The sequence below is a fragment of the Dendrobates tinctorius genome, unplaced genomic scaffold, assembly GCF_039654945.1.
Source record: "Dendrobates tinctorius isolate UK_male_01 unplaced genomic scaffold, ASM3965494v1 ptg000008l, whole genome shotgun sequence".
NCBI lineage: Eukaryota > Metazoa > Chordata > Amphibia > Anura > Dendrobatidae > Dendrobates > Dendrobates tinctorius.
Window position 1 is genome coordinate 56,414,772 of NW_027361676.1, and position 20,322 is coordinate 56,435,093.

General features: G+C 44.0%; 1 protein-coding gene and 1 long non-coding RNA gene across 4 annotated transcripts in view; one reads left to right on the top strand and one right to left on the bottom strand.

Annotated features, from left to right (window-relative positions):
* LOC141091924 (uncharacterized) overlaps positions 1-2,534 on the top strand; it is a 39,870-nt gene extending 37,336 nt beyond the window's left edge. Inside the window, exon 4 of the long non-coding RNA XR_012232624.1 lies at positions 2,247-2,534. This is a non-coding gene — a long non-coding RNA (uncharacterized lncRNA). The remainder of the gene's footprint in view (positions 1-2,246) is intronic.
* Positions 1-20,322, bottom strand: part of ASB5 (ankyrin repeat and SOCS box containing 5) — a 78,236-nt gene that overhangs the window by 4,891 nt on the left and 53,023 nt on the right. For 2 of the 3 annotated variants that reach the window (XM_073577692.1, XM_073577677.1), the window contains exons 2-6: positions 16,123-16,202; positions 5,358-5,465; positions 4,057-4,207; positions 2,738-2,872; positions 2,471-2,662 (exon numbers count right to left, since the gene is read on the bottom strand). In XM_073577692.1, coding sequence (XP_073433793.1) covers positions 2,471-2,662; positions 2,738-2,872; positions 4,057-4,207; positions 5,358-5,465; positions 16,123-16,202 — 666 coding nt within the window. The remainder of the gene's footprint in view (positions 1-2,470; positions 2,663-2,737; positions 2,873-4,056; positions 4,208-5,357; positions 5,466-16,122; positions 16,203-20,322) is intronic. The other variant, XM_073577685.1, reaches the window with a different exon arrangement.

Sequence of the window (20,322 nt, forward strand, 5' to 3'; positions counted from 1 at the left end):
TGCCAGCAAGGTAAAGGTGGAGTACTGTTATAGGTTGGTATTATTAAAGATGAGCTAGTTGGACCTTTTTTTTGGTTGGAGACGGACTCGAGATCAACTCACAAACCTACTGCCAGTTTTTAGAAGCCACTCTCTTCAAGTCGTGGCACAGGACAAAGTCTGCATCTTTCAAGAAAACCATGATTATCATGCAGGACGATGCTCCATCACATGCATTGATGAACTTCACTGCTAGGCTGCCAGTAAAGGCCTTAAAGATGAAAGAATAATGACATGGCACCTTTCTCACCTGCCCTAAACCATATTGAGAACTTGTGGGCTCTTGTTAAATGGGAGATTTACCTCAATACAGACTTATACATAGGGCCATATATGGTTTCAATTTTTTGAATATTAGACAACAAGACAAACTGGTGAAATGTCCGAAATGTGATACGGAAAGAATGGACTTATACCATGGGATTTGGCAGTGCGGAAAAATTGAGGGATTTTGGAAGCAAGTTCAGGGATTGGTTCAAACAATCTGGAATAGAAACTTGGATCTGGAACCAATGGCTTGGCTATTCCATTATCATCATCAGGAGGGAGGGGATAAAGGAGGGGGTACAATACCATCTCTCTTCCACGATATAGTCATGATAAGTAAAAGGGCAATTCTCCAGAAATGGTTGGTGAGAGAAATTCCCTCGAGAGAAGAGGTGATAAGCCAGCTGAAAAAAACGCTCATGCTGGAGAAAGTGGTGGTGGAGAGGAGCAAGGAAGATCGACAGCAATTTTTTTCAGTAAATGGAGAAAGTTCATAAGTGGAATATGCTCAGGAGAAGAAATAAGGCAAATAATGTTAACATTTGTATCTACTGAATGGTATATGAAGGAAAATCTGTCAGGATCACTAGGTAAGCTGAAATTATAGGGAGAGGTTCCGAGGCCGAGTCGCATGGGGAGTGGGAGGGAAGGGATAGGGTTGTTAAGTAAGTTTGGATTTAAGACATAAGAAACTGTTGAAGTATGGGAGAAGGAAAACAGAAAGGAAGAATATATAAGGAGGAGGAGGTGAAAAAGGCAAATTGGAAGGATTATGTGAATGCATTGAGATTCCTTGATAACTATTATGACATTTGATATATTTTTGTATGCTAATACTTATCCTTTTTATTCTATAATTTGTATGTTTTATGTAAGAAAATCAATAAAAAGCTGGTTTAAAAAAAAAAAAAAAAAAAAAATGGGAGATTTACAGTGAAGAGAAACAGTCACCTCCCTGACTAATGTCTGTGGTCTGTTGTTGGTGCTGCCCAAAGAGTTGGTCATCAACAGATGAAGAGACTGAAAGACTCCAGGATGGATGGCTTATGACTTTTATTGAAAAGAATGATGGCTAAATTGGTCACTAAGGCTAGTTTCACATTTGCGCTTTATAGCGCAGCGACGGCCTGCGCACGACCGCCGCTAAGCCCCGCCCCCTCCCGACTCCCTGCCCGACCCATCCGGTCATCGCCGCCTACTAGCGCACATGGGCACTTGCGATCTGCGCACCCTATCTTTAGCATAGGGTGCGCAGTTCGTGCGCTGGCCGTGCGCTAGCAGGATTTTGGTGTGCACTGCGCACTTTTGAATGTGCGCTCGTGTGCGCCGAACGCAGCATGTTGCATTTTGGCGTGCACGGCGCACCTTCAAAAGTGCACAGCGCACGGCAAAATCCTGCTAGCGCACGGCCAGCGCACGATCTGCGCACCCTATGCTAAAGATAGGGTGCGCAGATCGCAAGCGCCCATGTGCGCTAGTAGGAGGCGATGACCGGATGGGGCGGGGCTTAGCGGCGGCCGTGCGCAGGCCGTCGCAGCGCTATAAAGCGCAAATGTGAAACTAGCCTTATATATATTTTTTAAATATCAGAAATGTATTTTGTACATTTTGATTTATTTTTTATTATTATCACAGATGAAAATAAACTGATATGGGAAAATGTACTTGCTTGATTTAATTGCATAATAATTCTGCACACAAATGGTTGCCAAATAATTCTGCATGCCCAAGAAAGACAAAACCTCACTTTTACATTCTTAAATGCTTAAAAATTCAGTTTTCATATTTATTAACCTTTTGGATTGACCGACAGAACTGTAGATGTTTAATAATAAAATGAATCATCAAAACTACAAATTGCTTAATAAGTCTGCACAGAGCATATATACATATATTTTATTTCCAGATTTTTGAGACAGTATAACTTCTGCCCGTAATAGGTAACAGCAGCAGCAGAACTGTCCCAAGAAATGTGCCGTTTTGCTACCAGTGCATAAATCCTGCTATGGTTTGTACAAAGGCTGACAAAAAGCAGGAAAAAGGTACAAAGGCTGATATAAAGCAGGAAAATATCTGAAAATTGTAACGCCTTTTCTTCAGGTGTGTATAAGTTACAAGGAAAACAGGCCACAGTAAAACCAGCAGCAGTAATCCACATGCTTACCCTCGTATTGAAGAAGGTGCCTTTCCACTGGACTTCTTGCAGGAGCTACATCTACTGGGCGCTTGCAATCTGTGTTTTTTGCGCTGATATCCGCTCCAAAATCTAGCAGTAAACTTACAATATCTGTATTAGACTGCTGAGCTGCCGCATGTAATGGGGTGTCCAAATGTCTGCCATGCTGTACATTGGCACCTAGGGTATCAGAACAATTTTATCATATATTTCCATTATTACATATAACCATCATTACATCCGTCCAGTACTGACCTGCATATAAAAGTTTTCTTACACAAGCTAAATGCTGTCCTTTACAGGCTACATAAAGAGGAGTGCCTAAATGAGGAATGTCTTGGTCCACATCTATACCCCACGAAATCAATACTTCTAGACAGTCACTGTGACCTGCGAATGAATTCACAGTCAGAAAAGCAGATAATATATCCCTAAACTTCGAATATCCCCAAAAATATCTTTGTACCATGTGAACCAGAGACTACTCAGTTGTAGATAAAGTATAATGTATTGGAAAATGTGTGTGTATATAAATAATAATAATAATAATAATAATAATTAATAATATATTACTATTACCCCACTTTGCAAGAGCATAGGATAGGCTCCAGAATTGGTGGATCTAATGGATGCACCATTTCTGAGGGGCTGAGGGCTGATGTTCTTTGTCTGGGAAGGGGCCAATATTCATGGCCCGTTCTTAGGCTATTAATATCAGCCCGGAGCTATCTGCCTAGGTTTTGCTGGTTATTAATGTTAGGAGGAACCCCATATCATTTTTGGGGTGATCACCCCTTCTTAATAACTAGTAAAAGCTAAGTAGACAGCTGTGAACTGATATTAATAGCCTGGGAAGCTACATGTTTATTACCCCCTTCCCAGACTATAAACATCAGTCCCCAGCTGTCAGCTTTCCCTCAGCTGGTTAAGAAAAATTAGGAGGATCTCCATGCCATATTTTTTTTAATTGAATTATTATCAATACATATACAGTTAGCTACACACAAAAAAGCACTGATTTATATATCTCAATGATATCTATCATCTATCTATATCTGTAAGATTGTTTTATTAGTTAGTAAACTAGCTTGAAATAACAGCGAATTACTGTATGTAAAAGCTGATGCTAAAAATGCTTTGCATGCACATGTCATATGGATGCCAGGTGAAAAAAATCGTATTTTATTTGCATGACACTTGTCCTATTTTTCAGGAACATCGGGCCTATTTTATTTACGCTGATGAGTGTAAGCTCTTAAGCAGAGTGAAAGTGCAGTAGTTGTCCATCACAAACAAACAGATTTCAGCATCTATTATTCAAAGGGGTGCACCCCAAAGGCATTGTCCAATAGATAATTTATAAAAAAGAAAAAAAAAGACTCAAACAATAATAACCCCCCATTGCATCCATTTTACCTCCTACCATGTTGTCCCAAATGGTCTCTACAACCTAGAAATGCACAGAAATGACCACTCATAAAAACACTGGGAGCTGAGGAGATAACCAGTGTTTTTTCTTTAAATAGAATAATTTACTCTAAAATCAATATATTTAATAATGACTTGTATTTTACCTTTACTTGATGCCTCGTGAGCAGGTGAAGGGAGACATGTCTCTAGCTGTGCCTTTGAACCATGCTCCAATAGAAGTTCTACGCAATTAGCACTGCCTCTTGAACATGCATTAAATAAAGGAGTCACTCCATCAATAGTTGTAGCGTTCACCTAAAATATATATCACAAAATTTCTTGGATAAACAAGTTGAATATTTGCAGCGACCTCTTAAGCTAAACTAAGTTTTTTCTTTTCCCTGATACTATTTATCTAGTGTAATGTCAGATGTGTAGAGAGCCAGCTGTAAGCTATGACCAGCATACATTGCTATCTACACTTCCTGCATTCAGCATAAATCTGCTCTCTATAGTAACTGTGAGGCTAGTCACTTCTCACAGCCATGAGTCAGAGTGGTCTAGGAGTCCAAAGTCAGAAGCCAGGAGGGTACGTCATAAACAGAAGGAAGAGACAAAAGTGTAGTCGGGTAACGTTCCGAGGTCAGTGTACTGGGAGGAAAACGGAGCAGAGCTGAAGGGATTAAACAGGTGGATGGTCAGAAAGAAGTCCAAGGTCAGGCAGCAGATCAAGCATACAGAACTCAAGGCACTAGAAAGCACAGCACAAACCACACAAGATGAATGTATGTCTGGCAGTGTTCTGGAAAACTCAGCTCAGGAATCATGGCCATTAACTGGAATAATGAACATATGAGACAGCTGACACCTCACAGTCTCAGATTGGACAGTCGAGCTGTCAATCAGCAGACTGACAGCTCAGCACGCCCCTGTACCAGATTGGATGGCCAAGCTGTCAATCAAAGTACTTACAGCTCCAGCACACCCCTATACCAAATTGGATGGCCATGCTGTCAGTAACCGCATCCCAGACACACTGAGGGGTGGAACAGTGACAATAACTAGAGATCCAGCTCCTTGGACGTTCAATCTTCTTTATTAAGTAAGTAAATACAAAGTAGATGAAATGATTAACAACATCTCCGTTTTTCTGGTGCTCATAGCATCCTTAATCATGATGCTGAACTTGAGTTACCAGTGAAGAGACCTATAAAGGTACATCGGTAACTGAAGTTCAACATCATATTTAAGGGTGCTATGAGCACCAGAAACGTGGAGATGTATTTAACCATGTCATCCACATTTTATTTACTTACTTAATAAAGAAGATTGCACGTCCATGGAGCTAGAGCCTTTACCAACATAGACATGTCCTGGTCGAGACGTTGACCCGTGCTCCAGATCTCAGAGTAATATGACAGCGGTGAGCTGGATTTCCCTATCTCTATAGTATAGTAACGCTTACATTTGCTCCAGCCTCCAGAAGTGTCCGAGCACATCCAACATGATCTCCCAAGCAAGCTTCATGTAGTGGAGTCACATGATCAATAGTTAAGGTGTTCACATTATAACCCTAATTGTAAGAAATTAGATATTTTAGTAAAAGTACCTACAGAGAATATGGAATATTCAACTACAGTATTTGGCACATAATCACATCCCAATATAAAAAAAAAGACGTTTATGACATATTCCGCACAATCAAGCAATTATCGGCAAGGAAACTGAGGGACTGAGGTCTAGTGAAAAGTCAAATCTGTGTTTTGTGTGTATAGTTTTTTAATGATGAGAGGGAAAGATCAGTCAGCTGCGGCAAAGAATACCATGAGTGAGTTCATCATGCCAGTACATTTATGATATATTCTGCGGTGTTTATTAGTAATGATTCTAATTGGTTAAGGGTAGTGAAGAGATTAAATCCAAAGTTATCCTGGTACTAAATTGTTTAATTCCATGCTCTACTGATAGAACAGACTGACAAAACTACTAACATTTTTGAGATAGCAATTCAGAAGATTCACCCAATATGGCCGCCTTATGTAAAATCTGGAAAATGGAGTAGGCAGATATAACTTACAATTCAACAGTTTTCTTGGCATGCTACCTGTAATTTTAGCAGCATCTAGTAGGGTAGTCAGGATGGCACATGAGCCGTGCTTGTGTGACATGTATCCAGGGTTTGAGTGGAGTGTGGCATGGTTCTTACGAGCGGCTAATGTAGGTGGCATCCAGATGTGGACTGGGACTGATCTTCAGCCTGGGCATTTGAGAGCACACAGGCCCACTTGTGCAGTTAAACCCTTCATGACGGAGCCCTTTTTCATCTTTGCGTTTCTGTTTTTCGCTCCCCTTTTTCCCAGAGCTATAACTTTTTTTATTTTTCTGGCAATATGGCTATGTGAGGGCTTGTTTTTTGCAGGACAAGTTTTACTTTTGAACGAGACCATTGGTTTTACCATATCTTGTACTATAAAATGGGAAAAAACTCCAAGTGCAATGATGTTGCAAAAAATGCAATTCCACAACTGTTTTTTGGATTTTTTTTACCATGTTCACCAAATGCTAAAACTGACCTATCATTACGATTTTCCAGGTCATTAAGAGTTCATAGACACCAAACATGTCTAGGTTCTTTTTTATTTAAGTGGTGAAAAAAAATCCAAAGTTTGTTTAAAAAAAAAAAGCGTCATTTTCCGATACCCGTAGCGTCTCCTTTTTTCGTGATCTCAGGTTGGGTGAGAGCTTTTTTTTGCATGCCGAGCTGATGTTTTTAGTGATACCATTTTGGTGTAGTTATGATATTTTGATCGTCCGATATTGCATTTTAATGCAATGTTGCAACACCAAAAAAAGTAATTCTGGCGTTTTGAATTTTTTTCTCGTTACCCTGTTTACCGATTGGGTTAATTCTTTTTTTTATATTGATAGATTGGGCGATTCTGAATGTGGAGATACCAAATATGTGTATATTTGATTTTATTTTATTGTTTTATTTTAAATGCGGCAAAAGAGGGGTGATTTGAACCTTTATTTTTTAGTTTATGTAGTTTATGTAATATTTTTAAAAACAATTTTTTTACTTTTGGCATGCTTCAATAGTCTCCATCGGAGATTAGAAGCTGCCATAACCTGATCGGCTGTGCTACATACAGGTGATTATCAAATCGCCTATATGCATCAGAATTGCTGACTTGCTATGCTCTGAGCACCGACCTGCTATGACCTGCAATCACATGACGGGGTCACCGATGGGCGGGATTTCAGGCGCGATTGCCAGAATCATGCATTAAATGCCGCTGTCAGAGTTTGACAGAGGCATTTAACGGGTTAACACCTGCGGGTGGATCACAGTACCACCCGCAGCTGTTCTGGGCACATGTCAGCTGTTCAAAACAGCTGAAATGTGCTGGAAAACATGTGGGCCAAGCGCCGGAGTCCACATCAAAGGGGGAGACACGACATGCGCCGTTCTAGTATGGCGCATGTCGTGAAGGGGTTAAAGCACAGCTCCAGCATTTTTATTCAGCGTTGGAGTGGTGCTACTAATCTAAGGTCCCATACTATAATATTATACTTACCGACTGCTGTCTTCACTGTTTATCAGTGACGCTCCTGTCTCGCGACAACATTTTCTGACTGCATCTTTTGACTGACCGCAAGTAAGAAGTAACAGTCATAAGATTTCATTGTGAGTTTATGAGAGCCGGAATGAGGCTCTCATAGACTTACTTTGAAAAGGGACCTTTATTCCCCCACAGCAGCCCCGCTCTTTCAGTCATAGGGGTGCTGCTGGCACAGTTTCAGTCACTGCTCTGTGCATAGTGAGCAGTGGCTGTAACTGTGTCCCTGCCACTGACTGACAGACTGTTCTAATTAAATGGGCGTGATTGGTGCTAATAACAATCATGGCCATTCATAAATCAAGAAATCAGTGGTCCATGACCAAATAAAGTGTCACAGGGCTATTTGTAAATCATCAGCGAACACTAGAGACATATAAATCAATATATTCTATGCCTCTTGTGTGAGAGATGCAGGAAAAGACAGTCCAGAACGTATATTAATGTTACAAGTAGATACACCCTTATCTAAAACATAGAATAGCTACTAGGATGAATTCCCCCCCCCCACGTTTGCACAATAAAAAATCTGACTGCACTCTGACTAATCTCATTCAATGATTCAGTGTACTGAGAAAAAGAAATCACAGCATTTTGTGAGTGGCTGCATATATTGGAGAAGATTCGCCAGTGGAAATCAATGGGTGCAAGAAAAAAAAAAAAATTGCATGGCCCACGGACCATGCATGTCACTGGGTTACCGCGATGGTGTGGAGCCAGAAGACCGCAGCGTCTGATTGCTCCTACTCCAGTGCTGAGAAGAAGCACTTCTCGTTCATTTTAATGGTGTTTATTCCTTCTGGCAGAACAGGAGTTAATCAGCCATGTTGGAAATCCCTGTGCTCGCAGCTGAGCTCGGATAGCCACTCCTTTCCCCTTTATAATCTGGGCTCTGATATAAATCCTTGTCAGAGCTAGCATTTGCTGCATGGCTAACGGAGGGAGAGGAGTTCATATGAGTTTGAGGAGTTATCAGTGACTGTTGCTGGGTTTGTACGTGTGGCAATTCCCTATCCTTCTCTATTTTGGTTTATTCACCTACCTCCATGCCCTGATGCATTCCTCTGTTATATGTGAATGAATATTTTATATGCCTGGAGTGTTCTGTTAACCCTTGTTTGCGTTGCCTTGTTTGTCAGGTTGGTGTACTACGGTGCACAGTAGCGCCCCTCTTCCCTGGGTGGGGGAAGAGAGCAGACGGAGGGCTAACTCAGGCGATAAGGCAAAGGTGGAGGCCCCGGAATCTTCACCTTCAGAAGTATCTCAGGGAGTAGGGCGAGCTAGGGCACCCTCTAGTGATAGGGACAGGGAAGGAGCCCCTGGTCCCAGGTCACCTAATAGCTGTGTCATGACAATGCATGTGCCGTGTGAATTTTACGCACCCATCTCATAGGAAACCCAACAAGTACAGTAAATTCACAACTCTACCTCTCAGAATAAGATAACAAGGTGAAGTAAAGCCGACAGCTGGGGGACCTATGTTTATAGCCTGGGAAGGGGGTAATAAACATGGAGTTCCCAGGCTATTAAAATCAGCTCACAACTGTCTACTTAGTCTTTACTGGTGTAGGGATGTGACTCACTAAAGTGCAGCGGGAGACAATCAGGAGACCGGTTCTTCCAAAGTTCATGAGGTTTATTTCTGTCATAAACCATAAAACAGCGTGTCACCAAGAATAGCCTCTAGCTTAGGCAAACGAAACATAAACGTTCGTGGTTGCAGACTCAGACCGCGAGTCTCAGCACATGCTGGGAGGTGTAGTCCTCCCCACATACAGCTCCCTGGTTCAAGAGCAGGTCACATTATAAGGCTGTAGCCACACCCACGTTCCCAGCAGCTGACTGGTCACATGACTGTGACCTCAGCACAGGTCCTTCAAACAAAAACAATAACAATATCTGGTATGCTTTACTTATGCCTTACATTATGGAGATAAGCCATTTATGAGACACATATCTCCCATCAATTACACAACCCTTAGCCCTGCCACATACCTCCTCCCTCTGCCTAAAGCCGTGGGGCTTGGCACTTTCACCTACCAGGCAAGGGATTCTGGAGAGGGCATCGGCATTCCCATGTAGCTTCCCGGCCCTATGCTTTACATGGAAGCTGAAGTCTTGTAGGGCTAAGAACCAGCGGGTGACCCTAGCATTCTTTCCCTTTGTTTCCCTCATCCACCTGAGTGGGGCATGGTCAGATATTAACCTAAACTTCCGTCCCACCAGGTAGTACCGTAATGTGTCCACGGCCCATTTTATGGCCAAACACTCCTTCTCTACAACTGAGTAATTTCTCTCACAAGAAGTCAACTTCCTACTCAAGTAGAGAACAGGATGCTCCTCCCCACGTATCTCTTGGGAAAGGACAGCTCCTACCCCGACATCTGAGGCATCTGTCTGGAGGACAAATTCACATTTAAAGTCTGGGGCCACCAAAACGGGTTGCTTACAAAGAGCTCCCTTCATTTCTTGGAAGGCTGACTCTGCTTCTTCAGACCAGCTGACCATCACTGACTTTGTCCCTTTAAGCAGATCAGTTAAAGGTGCAGCCATTGTGGCGAAGTTTGGGATGAACCTCCTGTAATATCCCACAATCCCCAGGAAGGCTTTAACTTGCTTCTTTGACAGCGGTCTCGGCCATGTTTGAATTGCCTCCACTTTATTGATTTGGGGTTTGATCTCGCCACGCCCCACTACATATCCGAGGTACTTGGCTTCTTCTCTCCCCAAGGCACACTTCTTCGGGTTTATTGTAAACCCCGCCTCTCTTAGAGCGTCAAACACTGCTTGGACCTTTTCCAGGTGTGTCTCCCAGTCCGGGGTAAAGATGACGATACCATCCAGGTATGTGGCAGCGTATAGCTTATGAGGTTCAAGGATTCTATCCATCGCCCTCTGGAAGGTTGCTGGAGCTCCCTGTAGGCCAAACGGCATCCAGACATACTGGAAGCACCCGTCTGGTGTGGAGAATGCCATCTTCTCCTTGGCTTCCTGTGCCATGGGGATCTGCCAATATCCCTTGGTCAGATCCAAAGTGGTTATGTACCTGGCAGGTCCAAGTCTCTCGATGAGCTCATCAACGCGTGGCATGGGATAAGCGTCGAACTTGGAGACCTCATTCAGCTTCCGGTAATCGTTGCAGAACCTCCATTCACCATCAGGTTTTGGGACCAGGACAATCGGGCTCGACCAGCCGCTCTTGGATTCTTCAATGACCCCGAGCTTCAACATACGCTGCACCTCCTTGGAGATTACCTCTCGCCGGGCCTCAGGAATACGATATGGTTTCACGTTCACCCGCACATGTGGCTCAGTCAGAATTTCGTGCTCCACCACCTTCGTGCACCCCGGCAACTCTGAGAACAGGTCGCGGTTTTTCTGGAGTAACTCCCGGCACTGCTGCTTCTGGGCCTTCGATAGAGTCTCCGCTATGGTAACGGCTCCAACCTCCCCTTCTAGGTTGCCCAGCAAGCACGGAGTTACCGCTGGCTCTCTATCTTGCCACGGCTTGATAAGGTTAACATGGTAAACCTGGTATGGCTTCCGTCTTCCGGGTTGGTGGATCTTGTAGTTTACGTCTCCCAGCTTCTCCACCACCTCATATGGCCCTTGCCACTTGGCCAAGAATTTACTTTCCACCATCGGGATTAGCACGAGAACTCGGTCTCCCGGATTGAACTGCCTCACTTTGGCTGACCGGTTGTAGACCCTGGCCTAAGCCTCTTGTGCCTGGCGGAGATGTTCTTTAACAATGGGCATCACCTTCGCAACCCTCTGCTGCATCAGTGCCACATGCTCAATGACGCTTCTGTGGGGCGTGACTTCGGCTTCCCAGGTTTCCTTGGCTATATCTAGGAGACCTCGCGGATGCCGGCCGTACAGAAGCTCGAAGGGAGAGAACCCCGTGGAGGCCTGGGGAACTTCACGGATAGAAAACAGTAAATACGGTAAGCGACAATCCCAGTCTCTACCATCTTCCTCTATGACTTTTCTCAGCATGCTCTTCAGGGTCTTGTTAAACCTCTCAACAAGGCCATCTGACAGCGGATGGTACACTGAAGTCCTCAACTGGGAAATTTGCAAGACTCTGCACAATTCTCTCATCACTTTGCTCATAAAAGGTGTCCCCTGGTCGGTCAGGATCTCCTTCGGCAAACCCGTCTGGGAAAACACCTGGACCAGCTCACGGGCTATACTCTTCGCGGAGGAGTTTCTCAGGGGAATGTCCTCAGGATAGCGTGTGGCATAGTCCAGGATGACTAATATATACTGATGGCCCCGAGCTGATTTAACTAAGGGACCGACCAAGTCCATGGCAATTCTCTCAAATGGCACCTCAATAATGGGCAGTGGCACAAGAGGGTTCCGAAAATGAGATGTGGGGGCAGTTAGCTGACATGTCGGGCAGGACCTGCAATAGTTTACTATTTCCCGGTTACACCCAGGCCAAAAGAACCTCTGTACAATCCGTTCCTGGGTTTTTTCCACCCCCAGGTGTCCCCCCAAGATGTGTGAATGGGCCATGTCCAACACTTTTCGTCTATAGGGGCCTGGTACTATTAACTGCTCTGCCACCTCCTCCCTTATTTTCGTGACCCGGTACAACAATTCCCACTCAACATAAAATGGGGAAACCTTGTGTCTGCTCCCGGCTCTTGTGCAACCCCATTAATGACATTGTTAAAGGCTTCCCTTAGTGTGGGGTCCCTATGTTGGGAAGTCCCAAAATTCTCCCCGGCCACCTCTAACTCCGGGATGTCAGGTATAGGGGACCCTTCCTCTTCATCCCCAACAAGGACACATAAAGGAAACTCGTCTGCCTCTGGTGGTGGCGATACCTCAGTGGGGTGCTCTTGCTAGCACACTCAGAACCCATCCCCCACAGATCCCAAAACAGACAGAAATCCCGGCCAATAATTATGGGATGCAACAAGTCTCGAACAACGCCAACTTCATGTGACTCGGTGCCATGCACCATTTCAATCTTCACCCTAGCCATAGGGTAGTCCTTTGCATCGCCATGTATGCACCGAACACCAATCTTTTTACCCGGGAGTATGTTTAGTGGAAAACTGGCCCTCACAAGGGTCACCAAGCTCCCGGAGTCCAGAAGCGCCATTACTGCTCGACCGTTCACCTTCACGGGACACGCTTGTGGCCCCTTGTTAGGTAGCGAGTTCACACTGCAAGCTGGATATGCGTAGTATGAACTACGGCGTCCCATGCTGCAGTCCATCTGCTCGGTGGTCTGGGGACAACGGGCCGCTATATGTCCTGGCCCATGACACTTCCAGCAAATAACACCCGAGGGGACCGCCTCCCCGCCCCTTTTGACCTTGGACGCACCACCCCTTTTTTGTGACTCCGCCCCCTGCTGGGACCCCCAATACGGAATGGGCTGCTTCCCCAAGGAACCTTCCATCCCCTGGTATCTCTCGACCAGCCCAACCAGTTCATCAGCATTTTGGGGATCACCCTGGGCAACCCAAGTCTGTAGAGGTCTCGGCAGAGAATGCACAAACCGATCCATCACAACTCGCTCTACCATCTGTGCAGGGGAAGCCGACTCTGGCTGCAGCCATTTCTGGACCAGGTGCAACAGGTCAAACATTTGGGAGCGCGGGGGTTTGTCCCGGTGATAGGCCCAACGATGAACTCTCTGTGCCCTGGTAGTCATTGTAACCCCCAAGCGGGCGAGAATTTCCACTTTTAATTTGGGATACTCTCTGGCATCTTGTACCGTCAGGTCAAAGTACGCCTTCTGGGGCTCCCCTGTTAGGTATGGGGCCAGTACCTCCGCCCACCGCTCTGGCTGAAGTTTTTCCCTCTCAGCCACCCTTTCAAACACCGTCGGGAAGGCCTCAACATCATCCTCAGGGGTCATTTTTTGTAATGCGCGTCTTACCACCTTCTCGACGTCGGTGGCATCAGCCCGACCTGGGGTTGGGGCGCTCGTCCTGCCCTCCTGGATGGCGGTTGCCAGAAGCTGCATCTGCTGCCGTTGTTCCTGCTGGCTCTGCTGGAACTGCTGCCGCTGCTCCTGCTGGCCTTGCTGGATCTGCTGTAACAGCTTGTTGGTTTCCTGCTGCAGTGTCTGGGACTGGACCAGGTGTTTCAGCAGGTCCTCCATGATTCCCGGCAGTGCTTGTTGCCTCGCTGCAAACTTCACCCAGGACATGCAGCAACTGTCTCAAGTCTCTGCTGGGACCGCTGCCCGCACGTGTACCACCAATTGTAGGGATGTGACTCACTAAAGTGCAGCGGGAGACAATCAGGAGACCGGTTCTTCCAAAGTTCATGAGGTTTATTTCTGTCATAAACCATAAAACAGCGTGTCACCAAGAATAGCCTCTAGCTTAGGCAAATGAAACATAAACGTTCGTGGTTGCAGACTCAGACCGCGAGTCTCAGCACATGCTGGGAGGTGTAGTCCTCCCCACATACAGCTCCCTGGTTCAGGAGCAGGTCACATTATAAGGCTGTAGCCACACCCACGTTCCCAGCAGCTGACTGGTCACATGACTGTGACCTCAGCACAGGTCCTTCAAACAAAAACAATAACAATATCTGGTATGCTTTACTTATGCCTTACATTATGGAGATAAGCCATTTATGAGACACATATCTCCCATCAATTACACGACCCTTAGCCCTGCCACACTGGTTTTTAAAATGGGAGACCCCCTCCAAAAAAAATTAAATGGGATCCCTCTATAATTAAAAACCAGCAAAGGCTAGGCAGACAACTGCAGGCTAATATTAATAGGCTAGGAAGGGACATGGATATTGGCGAATTCATAAGATGCACTAAATCTAGCGCTTAATCTCGTTCTCCTGACTTGCCCAGGCAAGTGTGGTAATAGGGTTGGGGTTGATGTCAGCTTTGTATTGTCAGCTGACATCAAGCCCAGGAGTTAGTAATGGAGAGATGTCTATAAGATGCACTAATCATATCGTCATTTTGAAAAAAATACACACAGCCACAATAAAGTTCATTAAATGAAAGATAGACACAGACTCCTTTATTTTAAATAAACCCCCGTCCCTCCTTTTCCCATTTATTACTAAAAAATAAATAAATAAACAACCATATTCCTCACCTGTCTGACGAGAAGATAATCCATATTTGTCCCATGAAGAAGTCCAGCTCTGTTACATCTGGGTGGTTTGTTGAGGAGTGGCATGATGCGACTGCTCAGCAAGCCAGCCAGAACACACTGAGACAGGAGTGTGAGAATGCTCCTTCAATGTTTAGTGCTAATGTGAGAAAGGTCACCGGAATTCAGAGCTAATGAACCCTGGTCACCTCACTGACTGCACCGCTCTCTAATTGAGAACTTTCTGTGAGAACTTTCTCACAAAGCGGGCTGTCTAGCTATCTATCTATATCTGTATCTAAGATTGTTTCAGTACTTACTAAACTAGCTTGAAATTACATAGAGAAATCCTGCATGTAAAAGCTGTTGTTAAAAATGCATTGCATATGGATTGCATACGCATGTCATATGGATACTGGGTGAGAAAAATCGCATTTTACTCACATGACACTCGTCCGACTTTTCAGGACCAATATCAATACGTTTGTCTAAATGCAGATGAGTATAAGCCCAAAGACAGAATAAAGCCTTCTGCTCAGCCACCAGAATGTGGGAAGACTGGAGTCTGTATTCTGAGCAGACCAAAGCAAAGTTGGGAACTACTGCCTGCTCCTAAGTCCGTGGAAGCTGACAGTATCAGCCGGCTCTTGCTGGGTTGGCAGTATGCAGCTTATGGTGATGCTGACTGACAGTGTCAGTGTGGCCGCTGGTGCTTCCTTCCTCCTTCAGATTACAATGTGAATAGGAGGAAGAGGACATCACATGGGAGAGCGAGTAGAGGTAGCACACAGCGCTGAAGCTGATACCTGTGCAGCAGCAGCGTAAAGATCTAAATATTAAATCATTGGAGGGACTTCTCTAGGGAGACTGAGCGGTCCACTGTCAATACCAGCCCATCTGGCATTTGCCAGAATTGCCAGCTGACCAGTCCGGCTCTGGCACTGGTACCTGTGCAATGTAGGAGTACTGCATGAGTCAGGTATGTAAGTGGCAAAACCTCCATATTGGTCTTGCATACAAGTGGCACATGAAAATGAATTCAGCATGTAAATGGTTCATGTGTAGTCTGTCCAATAGCTAAGTGGTGTAGCAGGTGTACAGACAGTACACATGATTTTAATGAATATATCATTCTTTTGTGTGTTTTTGTTCTTATATTGCTATATAAGAGAATTACCTACACATATTTCTCGAACATTGGCCCTGTACTGACCAAGTCTGCGCCAGGTCTATAGGTCGGAATACGAATATGCTGCACCCACATGTGATTGTGACCTCAATCTAAAACTCAGTATGGTACCCTGTCACCCTGTCTTATCTCACTGGAAGATGCACCATCTGCTTTAATACTTCAAAGCTACTTGTTATGAATCATAAAATGACCATGGCATCTTACAAGTTAACAGATAAAACAAAAGGCATAAACTACAATACTATTGGAATACATGTCATGCGCTGATAGTGAGACATCTACAAATATCTTGCAGCCATTAGGATAAAATTGTTTACCTACTTGAGAAAGCAAGGTTTTCAATGCAAGCAGCCTTCCCTGGCTCGCCGCTTCATGGAGTGGTGATCGATCTGCCCATGATCCTACAAATAACATCACAATATGAAATAATTTGCCACTATTTAATCAATCAACACAAAATGTAGCTCAATGCATCCTTAATCCAATAGAATGACAAATGGAAAATATGGAAGACAAAAACTAATCGCATACAAGAAAGATGTATCCTAAATGATGATTACAGAAATACTGAGAGATACCTGTATCCACTGATAAAGCTCAAGTGTAAGACCCTGTTTTTGAGGCTGATCACAAATACATTGTTCTACTTTATAGAACAAATACAGATACATGATTAAATATACACCTGACTTATAAGATTTACTGAAGACGAAGGAATAATTGAAGTAGGTAAATACTGGTAATTGCCTTTGGAATTCTGTACATTGCATGAATCTAAACCATTCTCCCCATCAGTGACCACATCCCGTCTGATTTCAACAGTGGCAAATAGAATGTGAGTATGGAGCAATGATAAATTTGACCCTCTCCAAGCCACCAGTGGGCATCAACGGCTGATGAGACGGGCCTGAGGAGAGCTCCCCTTATGAATAAACTCAACTTATAACTATGGTATCGTTTGATAGCTCCAATTAGCACAACTGCACCTACAGTGTTTTGGATTAGTTGAGCTACTGGGCCCACTCCCATACTACAGTACGCGTTTAATAAATATATCCAGGTGCTTCTCACTAAATTAGAATATCATCAAAAAGTTAATTTATTTCAGTTCTTCAATACAAAAAAAGTGACTGATAGCAGCCTTCTGCTCGTCTGCATTGTTGGGTCTGGTGTCTCCCATCTTCCTCTTGACAATACCCCATAGATTCTGGTCAGGCGAGTTTTCTGGCCAATCAAGCACAGTGATACTGTTGTTTTTAAACCAGGTATTGGTACTTTTGGCAGTGTGGACAGGGGCCAAGTCCTACTGGAGAATGAAATTTCCATCTCCATCACTGTGTCAAGCGACCCATGACCAATAGACAACGGCAGAAGCATCTCACCTGGGCAAAGGAGAAAAAGAACTGGACTGTTGCTCAGTGGGCCAAGGTGTTGTTTTCAGGTGAAAGTAAATTTTGCATTTCATTTACAAATCAAGGTCCCAGAGTCTGGAGGAAGAGTGGAGAGGCCACAATCCAAGCTGCTTGAGGTCTATTGTGAAGGTTCCACAATCAGAGATGGTTTGGGGAGCCTTGTCCTCTTCTGGTGTAGGTCCACTGTGTATTATCAAGACCAAAGTCAGCGTAGCCGTCAACCAGGAAATTTTAGAGCACTTCATGCTTTCCCTCGCCAACAAGCTTTTTGGAGATGGAAATTTCATTTTCCAGCAGGACTTGGAACCTGTCCACACTGCCAAAAGTACCAACACCTAGTTTAAAAACAACAGTATCACTGTGCTTGATTATGACTTTTGGGTTTTTGTTGGCTGTAAGCCATAATCATCAACATTAACAGAAGTAAACAATTGAAATAGATCACTCTGTTTGTAATGACTTTATGTAATATATGAGTTTCACTTTTTTATTGAAGAACTAAAATAAATGAACTTTTTGATGATATTCTAATTTTGTCAGAAGCACCTGTATTTAAGACAAAATAAATAAGAGAAAAAAAATTGCTCCTCCACACCTTGGGCTAGTGTATTTGCTGCATTTTTGCACGGTTTGCATTGCTTTCAATGGTGAAAAATACATTCTACAGGAAATATAATTTTATCATTTTAATACCTTATTTGTCCATGTGGTGCGTGAGATATGATCATACACATCCTGTTTAATTTATGAAGGAGGGACTCTGAAAATCACAATTTTTTTTTTCATGGCCATTAGGCGGCCACCCCTATTTGTAGAGGGCCATCAGGTGGCCCTTACTATTGTCAGCATTTTTGGAGGGCCAGCAGACGACTATGCTTTGCTAAGCCATATATTATGCTACTGCATTATAATTTATCCATCCGAGGAGGGTAAATTTTCTTTTTCGTATTAATACTCTAAAGTTTGAAACTTGGGGAACCAGCAGGTGGCCGTCACAATTTATAGAGAGACAGCAGGCGCCCCCCCCCCACTATTTTTTAGAGGGCCAGCAGGCATCTTGTGGATAGATGAAACCAAGATAGAGTTTTTGGTAAGGCACAATATTCTGTTTACTGTAAATGGAATGAGGCCTACAAAAAAAGAATACTGTAGCTACAGTGACATATGGTGGAAGTTCATAGATATTTTGGGGTTGTTTTGCTGCCTCTGGCCCTGGGTGCCTTGGCTGTGTGCAAGGCATCATGAAATGTGAAGATTCCCAAAGTATTTTGGGTCGCAATGTAGCGCCCGGGGTCGTAAAGCTGAGTTTGCATTTTAGGTCATGGGTCCTCCAGCAGGACAATGACCCTATACATACTTGAAGAAGCACCTAGAAATAAATTGAAACAAGGAATTGAGAGTTTAGATGTGGTAATCAGCTCCAGTAGCGTAAAGTGTACCACTTCTACCTCTTACATACAGATGCTGGAGAGAAACTGTGAATGGACACATTAAATCAGTTAATTTTGCCTGCTTTGATGAATTTCTGAGTACACATCACCATAAAAAACATGAATGGGTCAATGAGTGCATGGAAAAAAAGCAGGGCAAGGCATAGAATTTATAAGGCAATAATCCCTGACTAGATGCCTGTCAAATTCTATACCTACTGCAACAACTCACCATAGATGAATTACAGACAAGAGAGGTATTATCTTAAAATATAGAAGGGATTTGAACAGGCCTTGAAAAGATTTTTCTTGTACGTGGCAAAAACAAACTCTGGACCAATGCAAGAAACACTGGCAGCTTTGGTGAATTTCTGAGTACAGAACACCATAAAAATATGAATCCTTCAATGAGCCCATGGAAAAAAAGCAGCAGCAAGGCTTAGAATTTATAAGGCAATAATCCCTGAATAGATGCCTGTCATACACTATACTTCAACACCTTACCGTAAACAAATTGCAGATAAGAGCGGTATTATTATAACAGAATAGAATGTATTTGTCCTGAAAAAAGTGATTAGTTTAATGTAGTAGCATCACGGACTGTTATTTCATCAACACTGCTGGGGAATATAGTGGAGTGTTACAGATCTACTCAGCCTGAAATGGAGTAGACCAAGATCTTCTGTCCTTACTGTACAAACTCTCCTGTCCTGGCAGTGAAATCCTGTATCCAGTGTAAGAACTCCCTATGTGACAACCAGGGCCGCGATCAAGGCATTACTGCCCTTATTGGCGTATGGGGCCCGGCAAGCAGAGGGGGCCCGATCCAGGCCTCACCAGGGCTGCTCACCAGGCCCCAGCGGCAGGATCCTGCTGCTTCAGTAACTGATCGTGCTTCCTCAGATGCACATTCAGTTACAATCTGTTGCCATGTGGACATTCCTCCAGCAGAGCAACAGTTAACAGCTGCCAGCCAATCACAGGCCGGCAGCTGACCTTATGAAGGTCAGCGCATCAGATGCATCCTAGCAGATGACACCGCTGGACCTCGGCCAGGTAATGAGAACCTTTGTTTTTTGTAAAGCCGCAGTATGGGGCACATTATACTATTATGGGGGTGCCTTATACTACCATGGGTGTGCCTTATACTACTATGGTGGTGAATTATACTACTATGGGGTGCATTATAATAATATGGGGGGTCATTATACTACTATGGAGGTGCAGAAAAAAGAAACCGAAAAAATGTTCAATAATTAACAATATTTATTAGGGAATGTACAATACAATAAAATGAGATGAGGGGCGGGAAATCAATACCAAAGAAAGGGCACAACACAGGGGACACTAAAATATATTATCAAATCAGAGTAACTTGGCACCCCCGACTTTCACTATAAGTCCCAAAATAAGTTGAAATCCCACTCTATTATAATTGGGTGTATCAGGTCCTTGACCACCCTGACCAACCTCATGCGACTCTGTCTGTTTGTGTTTGTTTCTATGGTTATGCAGACAACAGAGTAGTCCTTGGCATCCCTAGGAATACAGCGGACACCCACAATCCTTCCAGGGGTCAACTGGTGAGGGAGTATGCCCCTTATGAGGGTCACTAGACTCCCAGAGTCCAGTCACCAATACTCCATTTATTGTCATGGGACATGTATGCGACCCCTTCC